General features: G+C 36.5%; 1 protein-coding gene across 7 annotated transcripts in view; it reads left to right on the top strand.

The window, feature by feature from the left end:
- The window catches only part of SRBD1 (S1 RNA binding domain 1), a 204,855-nt gene that overhangs the window by 154,342 nt on the left and 29,819 nt on the right, over positions 1-20,694 (top strand). For 5 of the 7 annotated variants that reach the window (XR_006200646.1, XM_042932179.1, XM_042932178.1 and 2 more), the window contains exons 17-19: positions 15,078-15,184; positions 16,472-16,648; positions 20,476-20,658. Coding sequence is in view for 6 of the 7 variants with exons in the window: in XM_042932179.1 (XP_042788113.1) it covers positions 15,078-15,184; positions 16,472-16,648; positions 20,476-20,658 (467 nt within the window). In the remaining variant the exon portion in view is untranslated. The remainder of the gene's footprint in view (positions 1-15,077; positions 15,185-16,471; positions 16,649-20,475; positions 20,659-20,694) is intronic. The other 2 variants (XM_042932176.1, XM_042932180.1) reach the window with 2 other exon arrangements.

Here is a 20,694-nt window from a genome sequence, read left to right as displayed (position 1 = left end):
TTTTATTCATCCTGGTGATGAGATCGTCCATGGTAAATGGAGTCCTATGAATGAGTCTCAGAAATCTTGACCTGGGAGCTGGCAAGTCAGGACTTTGTAAAGATTTTTTTACATTCTAGGTCAAATCTCTTAGCTTCCTTGGTCTTCTTTTATTGTGTGACAGGATGCTGTACTTTAGCTTATGTTCAAAATGGCAGAAGCGTAAGTTTAATTCAGTTGCCAAGAGAAGAAAGACTTAAGCTTTTCTAATTAATAGCCTCAGAGATTAGTCTATGAGTTAACAAGAACTGTTTTTGACCTAGAAACATACCAGAAACTGTTCACCAGAGGATTTGGTGGCTTGGAATGAGAGACCCTGTGACCATGGTTAGCCTTAACATGCCATGTTAGGGCATCTCAGATTTCATTTTCGGATTTCACCTGAGCGTGCTGTTGATTGGTGCTTGCTAGGACAGTTTTCCCATAATATGAATGTGGGTTGTACTGCTGTAATGCCCTTAAACAATCTCTAGTCACTGGCATCTCCTTTTATTTTAAGGCAACTCTTTTTCTTAAACCAAATTCCCAGCTTCATCAAGAAGAATCCAAAAGCAAAACTGCCAGAAATTGGCTCTTGATTGTTCCTTCCTTTATGCCTTTAAGTTGTAATTTATTGAGTCTGCACCATGTGCTAAGGAGCATAGTGTTAGGAAGTGGGAATACAGAGGAAAGTCTAACTGGCTAGCAAACACACAAAGAGATCCTCAACTAAACCAGTGCTCAAGGAAATGCAAACTAAAACAGTAGTAGGATTGAGCACCTATTGTGTGCCAGGATATAGAAGTGAATGAAATATAAATATAAATTTATATATTTTAAACACACAAACACACACACACACAACAAACCCGTGTGTAGTAGATGATAAATACTCTAGATAAAAATAAAAAAGGACCTGGGGATAAAAGTGATGTAGAGGATGGAGTTTGGGAACCCTGTCTTCACTCCCACTACAGAAAGCTAGGTACGGAATAATTGTTTCAGATTCTGTGGAGCTCCTAGGCTGAGCCACAGTAATACAGAGGCAGGGGACAGAGGCAAACAAAAGGGAACCTTGCCTTACTATATTAATGCTTCACCTGTGGAAGTACATGAATATGGATTCTGTGCTGGTGTTGTCAGCCTCAGGTGTAATTGGGAAAAATGTACTGTCCACAGTTTTAATGGACCGGAAGATGTTTCATATATGGCTGTATGTGTGGCCACATATGAGTATATGTATGTGAATTTGGGGAGACAAAATGTATCCTTAATGCTTATTACTGGAAATATGGACAGGGAACCTAGTTTTTACAATTTGGGGAGGAAACAACATTTTTTATTACTTTACATTATATCCTCCTTTTATCCCTACCCCCTGTCCCCACCTAACAATTTAAATAGTAGACTGTCAAAATTTCTATGCACAAGGATCTCTTTTTCTCTCTCTCTCTCTCTCACGTGCACATTCACACACACAGAAGTTTCAGATCAGATTTTCTACACACTGTGTTACTTTTAATTTATTAAAAGGGAAATTTCTCTCTCATGGCTAAATGTTTGTACCCTACATTTTTCTTAAGTCTGCTTTTATGACTAAGCTATAAATCTTATAAACAGAGATTTACAGTGGAAATGCCGACTTCTTTGTATTATGTCAGGTCAAAATGTCTAGCTAATTGGTATGCATTTGTTCATGCATGTGTCATAAACCAGGATTATGTTTTAGTCCAGGTCCTATATTTGACCACACATGGGGCAGATAGGTGTGGTCCAGTTCAGATGTGTTAATGTTTTTCTTTTTTTGTGGTGAATTGGGTGGTATGAGGCATTGCTTTGGAAAAGCATGTGGGCAAGGTAGGCATTTAGGATTTATGGACCTTTACTTAGCTAGTATTGCCCTTATCTTTCTTCTACCATATCGACCCGTATCCACTAGGGGACATAAGAGCACCTACTAGAAGACAAAATGAAAGCCAAACTAGATTAGAATTTTAACACTGAACTAGTATGATAGCAAAGACTCATTTTTTAGCTTCATACTTCATAAAGAAGTTACACGTTATGTTTAAATTTTTTAATCATCATGATAACTTTTTAGGGCAGGATCTCAATGAGATAGTCCTTAATGAGAACTAACAAGCGGCTAACTACCCAGTCTGTGCCATCTAACTGAGTGCATTTGTCATTAACTAAGTTCCTATGCGGTCTACTGAAGCTGTGCTGAGAATGATTCTGGATTTGCAAATTACTTTGTACAAAAAAGAATTACCTTTTAGGTTCAGGAGGTGAGATATCTGGGAAGAACATCTACCATCGGATTCCAAAGAACAAAAACCAGAAGTGGTCTATATGTTGTATCCCAGCCATCTGTTCCAGAGCTATGAATCCTGAGACTGAGCTGTAGTTAAGGGCATCACTGTTCCCAGCTTAATGATTCAGAAACTTAGGTATTTTTATTTATTTACCATTCTTTTTTCTTTTCTTTTAAGATATAATCTACAAACAAAAAAGGGCAAAGTGATACAGTGCAATAAGTTTTGACATGTGTAATCCATGCATATCAAGATGTAGAACTTTCCTCTCATCCCAGAAAATTTACAACTGTCCCTTCTCACACTCAGAACACGCATGTTTTCACCATAGATTAGTTTTGTCTGTTTTAGAATTTTACATAAATGGAATCATATAATGTATAGTCTGTTGCACCCGAGTTCTTCCAGTCAGCTTAACATGTGTGAGATTCATCCATGTTTTTGGATGTATCGGTAGTTCTTTTTAGTGCAGAATAGTATTCCATAATATGAACATAACTACATTTTTAACCCATTCTCTTATTAATGGACACCTGGGCTATTCCTAGTTTGGGGGGTTTTCTGTTTTTTCTTATTAGTCAATAAAACTGCCATAAATATTTTGTACAAGGTTTGGGAGAACATATTTAAAATTTTCCCTTAGATGAAAAAAATTTTTTTTTCTCTTAGGTAAAAACAATTAACAATTGAATTGCTACAGGTATTTTGAAGCTCTGTAATTAGGTAATAAGCATTTTGTGTTGAAGTCTTTTTTGTCTAATATTAATATATCCACTCTAGTCTTCGTAGTCTTAATATTTGCATAGTATATTTGTTTTGATCATTTTACCTCCAACCAATTTGTTTATAATTTACTGTATGTCTCTTGTTAATTGACAATCTTTGCCTTTTAATAGAAACATTTACTTCATTAACATTTAGTGTACTAATATGGTTGAATTAAAATTTACAATTTTGCTATTTGTTTTCTATATATCCCATCTGTTTTCTATCCTTTCTTCCTTTTCTGCTTTATTTTAACAGAAAATGAAATAATTTTTAGTTTTCTGTTTTAACTCTTTTAGTAACTTTTCATCTGTACTTCTTGGCTTTTTTTTTTTTTTTTTTGGTGGTCACTCTAGTGATTATAATTTATATTCTTTTCATAGTCTGCTGAGAGTTAATATTATACCACCTCACTACCCTTCATTCTTTGTGTGATTATTTTCATATATATATCCCAAACTATTCTGTAATTTTTGCTTTGAATGGTCGTATGTCTTTTAAATAAAATTAGAACATAATTATATATTTATCATATTTACCATCTGGTATCAATTTTCCTTAGTCTGAAGAATTCCCTTTAACATTTTTTATAGTGCTAATCTGCTGGCAGTGAGTTCTCATCTACCTTAAAGTGCCTTTATTTTTCCTTCTTTGAAAGATACAGAATTTGGTGTTTTTAACTTTGAGTCTTATTTTTTAATGCAGCACTTTTTTTTTTTTATTTTTTTTTAATGCTTATTTTTAATTTATTTATTTTATTTTTTTTTAATATATGAAATTTATTGTCAAATTGGTTTCCATACAACACCCAGTGCTCATCCCAAAAGGTGCCCCCCTCAATACCCATCACCCACCCTCCCCTCCCTCCCACCCCCCATCAACCCTCAGTTTGTTCTCAGTTTTTTAACAGTCTCTTATGCTTTGGCTCTCTCCCACTCTAACCTCTTTTTTTTTTTTTTTTCCTTCCCCTCCCCCATGGGTTTCTGTTAAGTTTCTCAGGATCCACATAAGAGAATGCAGCACTTTAAAGATGTCATTTCTTCATCTCTGGCCTCTGTTGTTTCTGATAAGAAGTTAGCCATTTCTCCTGTTGTTCCTCATATGCAATGTGTCCTTTCTTTCTGTCTGCTTTTATAATTTTCTCTCTCTTTATTTTCCTGTAGTTTGACTATCATATCCATAGATGTGGCTTTCTTAATATTTATCCTTCGTAAGATTCTTCACTGAGCTTCTCTTGTATACATTAAGTTTTTCAAAATATTTTGGGAATTTTGGTCATGACTTTCTCAAATTCTCTCTTCTTTTCAATTACACCTATTTAAATGTTTTGATATTGTCACACAGGCTGTGAAGGCTCTACTTTATCTCTGTTCTTCAGACAGAATGATTTCTGTTGATCTCCCTTTTTTCTGCTTATCTCCAGTCTGCTGTTAAACCCGTCCAGTAAGTTTTTCATTTCAGATACTATGTTCTCAGGTCTAGAATTTCCATTTTGTTATTTATAGTTTCCATTTATCTTCTGCTATTTCATGTCTATTCATTTATGACCATATTTCCTTTGCATGAGTGAAAGTTCCTGTCTACTATTTTCAATATCTGGGTTTGTCCAAGGTTGGTTTCTATTTATTGATGGTTCTCCATGCCCATTCTGTTATGGGGCATATTTGCCTGCTTCTTTGTCTAGTTATTTTTTTATTGTATGGTGGACATTGTGATGATGTTGAGATTACAAATTCTGTTGTCTTCTTTTAAATAGTATTGAATTTTATTCCAGCAATCAGTTAATTTTCTGTCACATCAGATTGAATCTTATGAGGAGTGTTGTGGGTTTTTTGTAATAAACTTCAAACTTTTTAAAAACTTTATTTCTAGAACAGTTTTTAGATTCATAGCAAAATTGAATGGAAAGACAGTTTTCATATCCTCTTTGTCCCCACATATGCACTATCTTCCTGTCAACTTCCTGCACCAGAATGGTACATTTATTACAATTGACACATTAATATCACCCAAAGTCCACAGTTTATATGAAGATTCTCTTTTGGTATAATACATTCTGTGGGTCTTGACAACTGTTTAGTGACATGTATCCACCATTATAGTATACAAAGCAGTTTTACTACCCTAAAAATCCTCTGTGCTGTGCTGATTCCTCCCTCTTTTCCTGATAATCACTGGTCTTTGTATTATCTCCATAGTTTTTCATTTTCCATAATTCGATAGAGGTAGAACCATATAATGTGTAGCCTTTTTAGATTGGTTTCTTTCACATTGTAATATGCATTTAAGGTTCCTCCGAATCTTACCAGGGCTTGATGGCACATTTTTCCTTAGCAGTGATTAATATTCCATTGGCTGGATGTGCCAGTTTATCCATTTACCTCCTGCAGAACATCTTGGTTGCTTTCGTGTCGTGACAGATAGTCCCCTATTTGTAGTGGTTTCACTTAGGATTTTTCAACTTTAAGATGGTGTGAAAGCAATACACATTCCATAGAAACCATACTTGGAATTTTGAGTTTTCATCTCTTCCTGAGCTAGCAACATGGGGTATGATGCTCTCGTGATACTGGGCAGCTGTAGCAAGCACAGCTCCCAGTTAGCCACATGAGCCTGAGGGTAAACAACGAGGCTTACAACCATTCTGTACCCATACAGACATTCTGTTTTTCACTTTCAGGACAGTATTTAATGAATTACAGGAGATATTTAACACTTTATTATAAAACAGTTTTTGTGTTAGATGATTTTGCCCAGCTGTAGGCTAATGTAAGTGTTCTGAACATGTTTAAGGTAGGCTGGGCTAAGCTATCATGTTCAGTAGGTTAGGTGGATTCAATGCACTTTTGACCTAGTGATATTTTCAACTTCCGGTGGGCATATCGGGATGTAACGCCATCGTAATTCAAGTAAGGTCTGTATAAATAAATCTGCTGTTTTCTGGAGGGGATTGTAGAGAATTGGTATAATTTCTCCCTCAAATGTTTTGTAGAATACACCAGTGAATTTATCTGGACAAGGATTACTTAATAAACTTTGTTAGGATGGGTGTAGAGTCACCCCCTACTCTAGAACTACAATAGCTCCACTTTTTTTTTTTATATGAAATTTATTGTCAAATTGGTTTCCATACAACACCCAGTGCTCATCCCAAAGGATACAGGAGTGCTGATGCATAGGGTCACTTGTACCCCAATGTTTATAGCAGCACTTTCAACAAGAGCCAAATTATGGAAAGAGCCTAAATGTCCATCAACTGATTAATGGATACAATAGCCCCACTTCTAAGGCCTGTCCATTCTAGAGTGTTATTGGAGTATCTGGGTGTTCATTGAGGTTTCTTCACTGTTGGCTGGTAGGGACATTCTGTGTCTCCCAGCTCTGTGCATTTTCAGGAGTCTCTGTATAGTCCAAAACTCCCAGGCAGCTGTTTTCTAACTTGTCTTATAGAGTCTTGTCCTGGTGCCCTGGGTATATGCAGCTTAGTATTTGGCTAAATACTTTCAGAGTGTCATACAAATTTCTGGAGTTCTACTCTTTAAAGCTCTGTTCTCTCTGGTATCCCACTCTTAAAAGTCCAGTTACTTCAGCTGGCCAGAACTCTAATCTTTGCTTCCCCAGCTCAGTGAGATGGCTGTGCTCTGCTAGCCACTTCCCCATGCCACAGTCTCCAAAGTCAGACAGATCATGGGCAGCTATGGGACTCATCTCATGTAGCTCTCCTCTCTCTAGAATCATAGACCTACATTGCTTATTGTCTAACATCTAAAATTAGATATATTATGCCTGGCTTTCTAGTTGTTTATGGTGGGAAAAATACTCTGGTACAAATTACTCGATTGTAAATAAAGGAGAAGTCTTAACTGAGAATAAACTGAAGGTTGATGGGGGGTGGGAGGGAGGGGAAAGTGGGTGAAGGGCATTGAGGAGGGCACCTGTTGGGATGAGCACTGGGTGTTGTATGGAAACCAATTTGACAATAAATTTCATAAAAAAAAAAAGTAGAAGTCTTGCTTTTTTTTTCAAAATATCTTTAACCAGATATTAAGGTGCACACATGTAGGCACAGACTCCATAGGCCTAACATAGAAAAGCTGCCGAGGCTTTGGGAGCTGAGTGGAGATTCCAGAGGTTATACATTGCTCTGGAAACACAGGGGTTCTAGCCATCCATAGTGGGAAGACGTCACTGGAAGAACTGTAGGCACTCCTTTGAGAACCCCCAGAAGATCCATGCCTTAAGAGTGGGGCTACTCTAGCCCTAGAGTCAGGGTAGAAGGTTGGGTTCTAAAAATTAGTTTCCATTTGTCTTGTGCAGGACAAGGAAGACAGTTGCCCCAGGGATCTTTCTGTCAAGTTGGCTTGAATAAATTGGTTTCTGTTAAATAGCGTAAGAACTGGGTGCCTAAATACTGAGTTAGCAATAAAGGAGTCTTCAGCATACCTTCCATGTGATTTTTTTTAAGGGAGGAGGATTTACAAAGATAATCTCTTCCTGTGTTGTTTTTCCCCCTCTTATGACCACTGGCCATACTTCATGTTTCCAGGTCTGGAAAAAAGTCCCTCCAGTACTGAAAGACTGATGCCCTTTGCCGTCTTAATTCCCAGAGTCCCATAAGCATAATGAATTGTTCACTGTATAATTTGTTCATTTAAAAATAAAAATATGCTGTTAGTGTTCAAACTATTTTTTCTTAAAAGAATGCGTTTATGAAGAAATATTTTAAAGGCTTTTATCAAGAGCATTTGTCTCATTACATATAAATATCTCTGATCTAGTAGAGCTAGAACACGTAGGTTTTTAGAAGATTAAATACAGTATTTCTATGGTGCTGACCGTTGTCTTAGTCTTGAAAGGGAATATACTGTATACTGGCTTTGAAGAAGTAGAGAAAGAGCTACTCTTAAGCACATATTCTATTTTCTGAAATGTCTCCATTCTTCTATCAGTTCTGCCTTTCATGGGTCATCAGTACCCACTCCCCTAGATGACTTCTTAAAACTGTCACATGTCAGAGAAAAGTCAATGCAAGATGAGGAAGTCACCTTGCTTTATGTGATTGACTAGACTTTCCCTGTAAAGCTTTTTTGCATCTTTAATTCCTAATTGCATTTTGTATTTTGATGATAGTAAGAGGTAGGAAGAACCATGAGTGAGTGATTAATTTATAAAGAAAATACTCAAGAATATTATAGGGAAAACAACTTGGGAATAAATTTAAAGTTTAATATGGAATATGCGAAGTGCAGTTTCACTGCTGTAAAAGTTATAGTCCACAGACAAGGTTTTGTCTGGAAGGACTTTTTAAAAATAGTTGTGAGATAATTTTAGTGCTTCAGGACAAAAAAAAACAAAAAGAGCAGTTTGGATCAGCAATTCTTCAGAAGTTTGTGGTGGAGTAATAATAAAAACGTGGATTCTGACCTCAAAAAAGCTGACTGGCATGAATGAGTGCTTATATTCCTAAAATCTCATAAATTTTAGGTAAAAATGTAATGGCCCAAACAATATTTCTTAGAATTTGAAACAGACTGTTTCTACAATTCAAGTAACTTATCCAACAATTCAGTTAGATAACTTTAAAAAATGGAGTAATTCATTTTTCTGGCATCAAGGCCTTGACCATTAGCATAGCCAGTCCTGGGGTCCTCCTGCTCTTCTACTCATGACTGCCAGTAGGGGTGTGTGCCTCATCTCAGCTTTTCACAGATGTCAACTGGGCTTCTTAAAGGCATGGACTTCATATGTTTTTTCCTGTACTCACAACACCCAGCACAGCCAGCCCAGTGCCTGGTGCATAACAGTCGCTTAGAAAACGTTTTTAGAATGACAGAATCAATGCCTCTGCTTTACTGCCACAGATATTATTGTGGGACAGTATGGAACTTCGTTCATTATTTCCTCCCCTAAAGGTAGGTGATTTGTACTTTTAGAAAACAGTGTTAATTTTTTAATACTTTTCCTAAGCAAAAAGTTGGGGAAGAATGTAGGCCAAGCCCAGGAGTATAGGTCACAGCAATTCTTGCAGAAAATTTTCTAACGTAAGTCTCCCTACTAGAGGAATTAAAAAATATTTGAACTCCATAAGTTATCTTACAGGGTGTTTTGGTAAATAGCTGCTCTAATTTACATGTTTTAGTGACTTCATAATAGTTCACATTGGTGACTATAATTTATTTGTATCAGTCCCATCTGAGTGTATTTTTAGATTGTGCGTACACACACGTCCTATCTTTGCACATATCTTTCTATTTCCTTAGAATAAATTCTTAACGTGTGAAGATGCCACATTATATTACATGCAAATTTTGTACAGTTGTAAGGATTAAATTAGATAATATTGTAAAGCCTTATAACAATGCCTGACAGTAAAATCTCAAGGGTTTTTGGTAGTAAAGTTATTGGTTGCTGTTTTTGTTGTCTCAAACCTTCCCACTAGACCTTGAGCCCCTTGATACAATAACATCCGTTAGAAAAACATCAGAGATCCCAATTCCACATGACTTGAACAATAAGTAAATTTATTATTCTTTATTAAATAGTAGAGAAATTTCATTACAATAAGGTCAGAGTAGTGGTGAGTTCAGAACTGGTTAATATAAAGTCTCAAGAGTATCATGAAGAACTACATTCCAGCCATGTGTGCCACCTGCCATCCTCACGGAGTCAGCTTTGTCCTCAAGCTTGTCCCAATCACATGATACAGTGCTTACCCTGGCTCCAGTAGTCCTATTTGAATGAAAAGAAGAAAAGATCCAGCTCTTCATAAGGCTCTATATACAAGGGTCTTTATTTAAGTTAGTCTTTAACCTCTCAGTAAAGAAGGCTTATTCTAAAGCCCTTAGCAGATTTACCCTTGTATTTCATTTGCCATCATGGAATAAATGGAATGGGACCACCATGACTGGCTTAGACCATTATTTTTCATACCCTTTGATCGTGATACACAGTAGGAAGTACATTTTAGACCATAACCAAGATACCTATCACACATGTATGTGTATATGTATACGTCTTACACAATTAAACATAATTCAAAATAAAAGCTTCTCAAAGTAATACCCTTATACCTATGATAAAGTTAAATACCATTTTTCTTTATAATTAAATACAAGGTTTTTTAACCCTCAAATACAAAAAAAATAGGAAGATTTAATTCAGTGTATAGGTATAATGTTCATGAATTTGTTCCAGTCTGGAATAAATGAGGACAATGAGCATATATGGTACACTATTAAGTCTACTATTTTAAATCCTGATTGAATCAAAATTGAAAATATGGAGCACTTGGGTGGCTCAGTTGGTTGAGCATCTGACTCTTGATTTCTGCTCAGGTCTTGATATCACAGTTCATGGGATTGAGCCCCGCGTCGGGCTTTGCGCTGTGGGATTCTCTTTCTCTGCCCCTCCCCTGCTTGCACTCTCTGTCTCTGACTCTCTGACTGACTCTCTCTCTCTCTCTCTCTCTCTCTCTCTCTCTCAAAATAAATAAATAAATATTTTAAAAGGACATAATTTAAAAAAATTGAAGATACTTTTTCACATAACTAGGTCACTGAGTGGTAAAATAATCTTAGTGATAATTCATGCAGATAAGACTCCTGAGTGAGTTCTACACTCAAGGAGACAGGCTGCAAAGTACCTGCATACCAGGAGTTGGATCAGTGAGAACCATCTTGGAAGCTGCCTAGCACAGAATATAGAAACATAAGACAACTAAGTGTAGTGTGTGATGCTGGATTGAATTCTGGATGGGGAGGAAAAATACTGTAAGTACAATTGGGGGAGTTGATGAAATTTGAGTATGGGCTCTACATTAGATAATAGTACATCGGTGATAACTTTTCTGATTTTGATTATTCTATGGTGGTATGTAAGACAGTGTCTTTGTTGTTTGCAAATATACACTGAGGTACTTATTTGAGGGAAAGCTAAGGAAATTCCTTGCATGTTATCCTCTGATTCTGAGATCACTTCAAAATTTTTAAAGTTTAAAAATGCCAAGAGAAAGTATTTTTCACCTGAAAAAAAATACGTATGTGGTTCTTGAGTCCACATATACTGAATGCATCCTATGTATATCATGTGTTTAATCCTTCTAATATACTGTTGGGTTTTGTTTGCTAGTATTTTGTTGAGGATGTTTGCATCTATCTTCACAAGGAATATTGGTCTATAGTTTTCTTTACTGATGTTATCTTTGTTTGGCTTTGACTTCAGAGTAATGCTGGCCTCATAGAATGAGTTAGGAAGGGTTCTCCTCTCTTCTGTTTTCTAGAAGAGTTTGAAAAGGATTAGTGTTAATTCTTTTTTAATGTTTGGTAGAATTCATCAAGCTGTCTGGTCCTGGGCTTTTCTTTGTTGGGAGATTTTTGATTACTGATTGAATCTCTTGCTTTAAGTCTGTTCAGATTTTCTTGTTTCTTCTTGAGCCCATTTTTGGCAATTTCTGTGTTTCTAGGAACTTGTCCATTTTTTATTGCTTTGCAGTTTATCTAGTTTAATTTGTTTTTAAATTTTTTATATACATTTACTTATTTTTGAGAGACAGAGAGAGACAGAGCACAAGTGGGGAAGGGACAGAGAGAAGAAGACACAGAATCAGAAGCAGTTTCCAGGCTCTGAGCTGTCAGCACAGGGCCTGATGTGGGGCTCGAACTCACAAGCCGTGAGATCATGACCTGAGCTGAAGTCGGACGTTCAACCGACTGAGCCACCAGGCGCCCCTTATCTAGTTTAATTTGTATTGAACAAGAATGCATTTTTATATTGTGTATATATATGTGATTCGGTTTTATGTGAATTTATACTTAAACCATACAAAATAAATCTGCCATAAAACTGCCTTCCCTTGCCTTGCATACGTGACCTAAAAGGCATTTATCATGTTGGTGTTTTGAGCATTCCATTGGCTTCACATCCTTACCAATACTTGGTATTTTCCATCTTTTGCATCTTAGCCATTTTGGTAGGGATGTTCCCAGTGTTTTTGTTTGGTTTTTAATTTTGCAGGTTTTATACTGTCATCTACAAACACATTGTTACCAACAATGCCATCTGGGGTCGATCATTTTTATTGTTTTGTGTATTTGTAAAATCATTTTTAAGTTTATTTTAAAGTCTTACAGGGTTTGTTTTTGTTTGTTTTTTTTTTTCTATTTAAAATGTGCCTCAAGTCCAGTTGAATGGAGGAGTCAGCATTTTCTCTCATTTTTGTCACTGTTAACACTTCCAAATCTGGTAGTTGAGCTTGCTTCATTGCTTTTCTTTTTCCTCAGAGTTTATGGTGCTTAAGGTCAACTTGAGCTAACTTAGTTAAAATATTACAATTGCTGATAATTCAAAAAGTGTTACACTCAGTAACATCCTTTCTGAAAAATACAGTGAAAGTTTGTAACTAAACTTGGTTGAAAGAATCAGAACTTTGCCAATAGATGATAAACTTCTCATACTTTCTTTGATACTCTGCTTCATAAACTTGTAAAGTTACTCTTTAACCTTTCCGTCAATCTGTGACAGTCATTTATTAAAAGATCTAATGAGACAACCAGGAACATTGAAATTGAAATTGTCCATGTTCCTGGCCAATTTATGTATCCCTCTCACGTGGTACCCTCACCTGGTTGCATTATTGATTGTACTGTTTATTCCATGTTGAATATGTGCAACATGCTCTGTGTGGGTTATTTCTGTCTTGACTTTTCTGTGCTGCTGGCCAGCCACCAAATTAACTTTATGACCCTCTAATTGATCACAACCCTCAGCTTGAAAACCATTGATTTTACTGTTATTATCATCTGCTGCAGTGAGGCCAGTCTCCCCAAATCATATGGTCTTCCAGGGATGGGGTGGATGCATGGAACACAGTCACATTTCTGTTTGGAAGGAGGAAAAGAGGGTTGGAGACTAGAGGTTAGGCAACCAAGACCGTCCAGCTACAGGGACTACTTACCAAGCATCTGGTGTGGTTTGACATATGTGGGGTTGTTTGCCTTTATTCTAATGGCTCGCAACTATGACTTTTAGTTTTTCCTATTTGCTTATAGTTTTGTCTCTTTCCTCAGATACTTTTCTTGTCCCTGTCATGGTGCTTGCTGCTACATTGTCTGCCATCTCCTACCTTCTCATTTTTAAACTGTCCCTTTTCATTTTGCTGTTTCTCATCTACTTAGGCCAAGAAGACTCTCCAGCTTCTTAAAAGTTGTGCCTCAAAAGTAATCAGGTTCTTAGCAGGGTCTTAGGTTTTTCTTTATGATCCTTTTCATGATTATGTTTGCTTATTAGGACTTTTAAAATTATGTCTGTAGTTTTTAGCTGTGGCCTAGATAACTAGGTTATCTCTGAAATATGAGAATACTCCTGCACCCTTCAGTCTTCCAGAACAAAAACTTCTATTACTAAAAGATAATAGTGTAATTACAATCCTTAAGGACTCTATTTACTCTATGGTCTTTGTAAGAGTTTAAGGTTATCAAACTTAACCTTGTTTTCTTGAGACAAATGGGGAAGGATGCTGACCTATAGTTTCACATCTGGGAACAACAACTAGAGTACCTTTAAGTTTAGAATTATGAATAACATCAAGTGTATTAGGAGGTACTCATTGTGGTAATCTGGCTTCAGTTAGCCAACAAATATTTACCTTCAAATACTGTGTTTCATAAATACTAAGATGCACATTTTCTTACATTTTAACATCTCTGAAATCAGGATGCTTAACAATTAATGGTGTCCCAAAAAAATAAAAAAAAAAAATTAATGGTGTCCTATGGTTGCTGTTGGCCCCGGGGCATATCGTGGTGTAGTTTCTGTGCGAACTTGATTATTAATCTTGGAGCCATGACTGAACTGCAGGCCCTTCGCTGTTTTAGTCAGCAAGCTATTGAACAATAAAACACTTAAGGATCTTTAAGGAAAGAATAGGAGTTTTGTTGCTGTCCAAAATCTCTTCTGTTGATACTTTCTGTTCAGATTAAGGTAGAACTACTACCACAGCTTACAGAATGAGCATCAGAAGCTTTAAAGAAACTCTCAGAGACTATGGAGTATAACTGTTTCAGGAAATGCTCCATGACCTGGGATCTTAAGAGTTCAAGGGCAATACTGAATGGAGAAATTTGGACATCTAAGGCTCCGAGTAAAAAAGTGGTTCAGAAGAGTTGAATGCTGAATGTGAAGAAATTTTAGAAATACCTTAACCAGTTTAGATTGCTTATATTTTCCTTTTTATCTGTGCATAATAGATGATTTAAGAACTTCCTAATAAGTCTAAAAGAATTCTTTCAGTATTTAAAAAAGTAAAATTTTCAAGCATCGTGTCATGATTTAACAGGCAGTGTAGTTTCTTTCTTAGTGGTACGTCAACTAACAGTGCCTTTGATAAGCAATAATATCTTCACTGTGATGAAACAGAGTTTGATTTACTGTCACACTTCTTGTGTATTAGTGTACTGCTTCCTACGATAATTTACGCTGTCTTCTCCTAAGAGGAACTAAGGAACAATGCACATGTGAGTGAAGGTAACACCACCAGGCAGCGTGTGAATGATGGAGACCAGTAGGTCTCCAAGTGTGTTCCTGGAAGCAGCAGCGGCAGCACCACCTGGGGGCTTATTTGCATGCAGATTCTCAGGCCCCACCCCAGACCCACTGAGTCAGCCTGTGTTTTAACAAGCCCTACGGGTGATTTTGATACCATGCTAAAGTTTGAGAACTACTGTTCGGGCAGAATTCTGGGAAAGGGAAACTTACTGGTGCTGTTCTATTGAGGTTAGGTATATGAGTGATTTAGAGGGTAAGAAAACATAGATTCCTTAAGTTCAGCTCAGTTACATGCTCACAGTGTGTTTAAGAAAAGTGAAAAAATGTACTACGTTGTGTCTCAGCCAGCTGCCGGTGACACAGGTATATAATGGAGTAGTCCAAAACCTGCCTGTCTTGCTTTCACTTTTGGTTGACTTTTGATCTTTGTCTTTTTAGCATGACGTATCTCAGACTTTGCTCAAGGCAACACTGGACAGTGTTGTAGAAGAATGTGTCAGCTTTGTGGGAGTGGATATTAACATCTGTTCTGAAGTTTTGTTGAGGTGAGACGAGAGGTCTGTGGCTGAAGATCACAGAATCTTCAGTTTAACTGGCTGTTCAGTTCAAACTGAGCTAACGTAAGGAGACACATGTATGAAGTTGTCAAGTATAAAAAACCTCTGAGTTCCTACCTTGCTCTAGGTAATCAGTTTGAGGGGAAGACATCGTTCAAAAAAAGACTTATAAAAATTCACATTATCCTTTTTAATACTGCAAATCTAAAGTGAAGAGCATATGGTAACCATTGAGTGCATTAGTGTTGCTAATAGAACTTAAATAAGGTTAACATGGAAAAGAGCTGTTTCCCACCACATGAGAGTAGATATTTTTCACTAGTTCAGTCTCTTGCATACATCTGTCAAAGCTGGCAATAACCAGAAGATAAATTCTGAGGGTTCAAAGTATGGTTACCATATTTTTACCTGGAATCTGCAAGTCACATATCAAAATCTTTATCGTACTATAATCATGTCTTATATACCCTTTTTAGTGTGGTTATAGAAGAGCTGCTTTTTTCCGTTCATAGTTTGGCATTTATGACACAAGTCTGCTGATGCAGCATGAAATTCTGGACCTCTGTAAAAGATCTAGACTTCTTTGCTTTGAGATTAGTATAGCAGAAAATATCCCTTACATTTAAAGGTGTTGACTTTCTACCACAGCTACAAACAGTCCATAATTTCATGTATAAAATTCAGTAATAGAATTAAGAATCTCTTAAATAGTAATTTTTAAAGTTAGCACCAAGCAAACTACTTAATGATAGAGTTTTTATATTTTTAAACTAACCAGGACAGTCATGACTTTCTATAGTTTAAGGCTTTATGTTAATGAGAATAGGCTGATTAAAAAAAAAACAGGGTACTACAACACAGCTGAAGCTATTGTAACTTTTGCTCCTAACTCACTTTGTAAACTAAGCAGGAAAAGGCAGAATTATTACTTGATTCAGAAACACGAGGAACATGAATAGTATAGAATTACTGTGGGGAACAATTCTTTTCTTTTCTTTTCCCAGTGTCCATCAGTTTACCAGCATCTTTATGACAGCTGCTGGTTTTGTCATTAGTTTGCATTGTGTTGTCCTTGCCTCCTCTTGGACAACTCTTTCCCCTTTGTCTTTTTTATTTAACTCCCCTTTGGATTTACTTAACTTAGAGCCATATGACAGTATGTAATTGCAATGGTTTTTATGATGCATATCGTTGACTTTCCAGATGAGATCTTTTCTTTGATTATTCTTAGAACTATTGTATCTACCACATTATTCATTTTGTTTATTTTTTTAGGCATATTGCAGGACTCAATGCCAACCGAGCCAAAAATATTATTGAATGGCGAGAGAAAAATGGACCCTTTGTCAACCGAGAACAGCTAAAAAAAGTGAAAGGGCTGGGTCCAAAATCTTTCCAACAGTGTGCTGGCTTCATCAGAATCAACCAGGATTATATTAGAACATTTTGCAGGTGATTATTAAAGTGTGCGCTTTGGGTTCTGTTACCAACCTTCTCTGTTACTGTTGCCCATCCTGCTCACTAGCCTAAATCCTAGGTGTCCATTTGTTCAGTCCTTCAGTATATGTTGACTCTAATCTTTGCTCGGCACTGGGAATCCAGCAGTGAACAAATCAACAAATTCCATGTTCTCGTGAAGTTAAATTTTAACACGAGGCAAACAATAAATAAACTAGTAAAATAAATAGTTTCAGATGTAGTAAATATTATACACATTAAAACAGAGTGATATGACACTGTCTTGGGGAGCGGTACAACTGCTTTCAATGAGTTATTCATTGAAAAGTTATTTGAGCTGAATTTTGAATGAAATGAAGGAGCTAACCACACAGGGATTAGAAGGAAAGCATTATAGGAAGAGCATGCGGGATGTGTGCAAGGTCCTAAGGCACGACCAAATTTGGTGTATTCGGGAAATGAAACTAAGGCCAATGGGATTGGAGCATCACAAGTGGGAAGGACCGGTACAAGAAGAGGTGACAAAGAGGACTTCACAACAGCCACTTCATATTGACAGCTGTTTCCCTAAGTATACTTGGGCCTCCCCACACCCTCCTCCCTGACCAAAGCATAATTGTCAGTTGTGTAGATTGAGAGCTAAATTCTTGCTCTTAATTTCTAATCCTGCTAGCACAAAAGCAAAGAATTTGGGTAAACTTCGCATTTTGTAATCATGAAAGAATAGTTTTTATGTACTTGCTACTTTGGGACTACCTGTCTATATTCGTTTCTATTATGTTTTTCTTTTGACAAAATTATAATAAAGGGGCGCCTGGGAGGTTCAGTCAGTTAAGTGGCCGACTTCAGCTCAGGTCATGATCTCGCAGTTTGTGAGTTTGAGCCTCACCTTGGGCTCTGTGCTCAGAGCATGGAACCTGCTTCGGATTCTGTGTCTTCCTCTCTCTGTGCCCCTCCCCTGCTTGTGCTCTGTCTCTCTCTCAAAAATAAGTAAACATTAAAAAAATTTTTTTAATAAAAAATTGTAATAAAAGTAATATGGAAGAATAATCTTTAGTCTGGCAAAGACTAATAAGGGAAAACCAGACCCACTGGACAGTAATAATGATAATAATAATAATGGAAAACCAGCCCCACTGATAATAATAATATTAACAATATAAAGTTATAGTTACATAACTGGTTTTGATGTAGAAATAGATGAGAATAAAGTCTGCAATTCACCAAAATATAGACAGAATTTAGTTTATGATAAAGGTGGAGTTTCAAACACTGGTATTATGACAGCTGGCAGGAATTTGATATGTGTAGGGGAAACTGTAGTTGCACCTCATACCTTATACCCAAATAAATCCCAGATGGATCACAGACTTAAAAAGAAGAAGTGAAACTGCAAAAGTACCAGGAGACAACATGGGTAAACTTTGCAGAGGATTGGAGTGGCAGAAGGCCTTTTCTGAGTAGACCACAAAACCCAGAAGCCAGAAATGAAAAACAACGGAGGATAAAATAATCCCATGTTTCTTAGTTTATATGTTTTTTGAACACTTAGTTAGAACAGTATAAAAAATAAATGAAAAGGAAAGAGTACCTCAGCTTCTGACTTCAAATAGTTTCTTATATATTGCTTCCTGAAAGTAAATTTATACTTCTATCAACTTGTATGTTTATTATTTAAAAATTCAGGGGCGTCTGGGTGGCTCACTGGGTTGAGCATCCAACTCTTGATTTTAGCTCAGGTCATGATCCCAGGGTTGTGGGTGCTGCTCTGAGCGTGGAGCCTACTTAAGATTCTCTCTTGCTCTCTCGCTCTCACTCTCCCTCTCCCTCCCTCGCTCTCTCCCTCCCTGTGCCCCTCTCCCCTGTTTGCATGCTCTTTAGAAAAAAAAAAAAAAAAAGGATTGCGCTATGCAACTATTTGCAACTTGCTTTATTTGTTTCAGTAATACATCTTGGTTTTCTTTCCACATATTACATATCGATATAGATCATTATTTATGGTGTCTGCATAGTATTTAGTTTGTGGGGGAAACCATAGCTTAATCTAATCAGTATCCTATTGATGAACATTTGAGTTATTTTTAAAGCCTTATATTTTTTCAACTGATAATGAAGTACTTGAAGTTTCATGACTTACATCTTCTTGATAACTCATACCTTTGTTCGAAATGGACTGTTGCTATCTCATTGAGTGTTTTGTGCATTGAAATCTATTTTGTTTGCTAGCTATGTTGCTACACTTGCCTTTTCAGTATGCTTGGTATTTTTTTATTTTCAAACTTTCTATGACATTTAATTTTTGTTACAACTCTTGTAGATCGATAGATTTCATGGGTTTATCCAATTTTAATTAATACATTCACATTTACTACATTTATTGATATTTTGGACTTCATCTATCGTATATTTTCTCTTCATCATGCTTTCTGATTTTCTCTCATGCTGTTTGTTGGATTTCTCAGCTAACAAGTTTTCCTTATTTTTCCACCTCGTTTTTATCTCCCCTTAGTGATTTCAAGTTGTTTGTGTTTCTCTGGTGATTATCCTTAAGTGTGATTTGGACTGGCCTCTGCAGTTAATAGGTGTCTCTGTCCTCCCGGAAAAGACTAGCACCTTAGGACTCTTCCCAGCCTCTTTCCTTCAGCTGTATGTTCCATGATGAGATGACTTGGGATTTTAGTTTCAGACTATCCTATATATATATATATATATATATATATATATATATATATATATATACTTATAAATATACATATATTTATATATTTAAATACATATATTTATATATTATATATTTATATATTTATAAATAAGTATATTTATATATTTATATTTATATTTATTTATTTTGAGGGAGGGAGAGAGAGTGTGTGAGCAGGAGATGGGCAGTAAGAGAGGGAGACAGAGAATCCCAAGCAGGCTCCATGCTGTCAGCGCAGAGCCCAAATCAAGAAGCAGAGGCTTAACTGACTAAGCCTCCCAGGTGCCCCTATACATATATTTTTTACATTATTCATGAGCAGTTTTTTAACGTAGCAAGATTTTATAGTTTCTGTGCTCATCACTGTTTCTTGTAGCCCACATGATCACTCTTCTTGAATTTGTTGTTTTTGCTGGAATGTATTCTTAAATTCTTTTCAGAGAGAGTATATATATTATATGGGTTCTACTTCAATCCTTACATGTCTGAAAACAATTGTCATTTGCCCTCCTCTCTGAATGCTAGTTTGGCGAAGTATATGATTCTCGATTTAAAATCATTTTCTCTCAGAACTTTTAAGATACCAGTTCACTGCATTCTAGCATCTGCTGTTTATCAGGGAGTAATCTGATGCCAGTCTGATTCTAGTTCCTTGGGAAGTATTCTGTTTTATTTTTCTTTCTTGATTCTTAAGTCCTATTCTAAAGTTGCCCCACAGTATGTCAAATCTGAGTCTTTTCCCATTCATCCTATTCTGTAATCAGTAGGTTCTCTTAATTTGGGAACTTGTATTTTTCTTCAGTTCTGGGAAATTGTTTTCTCTTTCTCCTTCTCCCTTTCCTTTTTATTTAATTTATTTCTCTGCGGTTTTCTCTGTTCTCTCCTAGAATGATACTTTTACAGGCTAAATCAGTGAAGAATATTTTTGGCTTTAAGTAACAGGAAACTCTGTTAACAATGTTTAAGCAAATATGTGTTAATTTCTATGAAGGGAATGGTCAGAATGTGGGTGCTGTTTGTGTGTATTTGTGTGGCAGAAAAATAAGCACATTTTAAAGACTTTTCTTTTCTTCCCAATTTTCCCTTCCCTCCTACTCCTTGCCTCTTTCAATGGTGATAGTAGTCAGCAAACCGAATCTGCGGGCCAAATTCAGGGAGTTGCTGTGACATCTTCAGCAGGTGTTGAGGTCACAAATGAGAAGCAGGGCAAGAAGAAGAGCAAAACTGCAGTAAATGTTGTACTGAAGCCAAATCCTTTGGACCAAACTTGTATTCACCCGGAATCGTATGACATAGCGATGAGGTAAGTCTGAGGTCCATGTGAGAATTCTCCGTGTCC

The sequence above is a fragment of the Panthera leo genome, chromosome A3 (genome assembly GCF_018350215.1).
Source record: "Panthera leo isolate Ple1 chromosome A3, P.leo_Ple1_pat1.1, whole genome shotgun sequence".
NCBI classification, from domain to species: domain Eukaryota; kingdom Metazoa; phylum Chordata; class Mammalia; order Carnivora; family Felidae; genus Panthera; species Panthera leo.
Note: the sequence above shows the minus strand (reverse complement) of the source record. Positions and strands in the feature narration are given on the sequence as shown.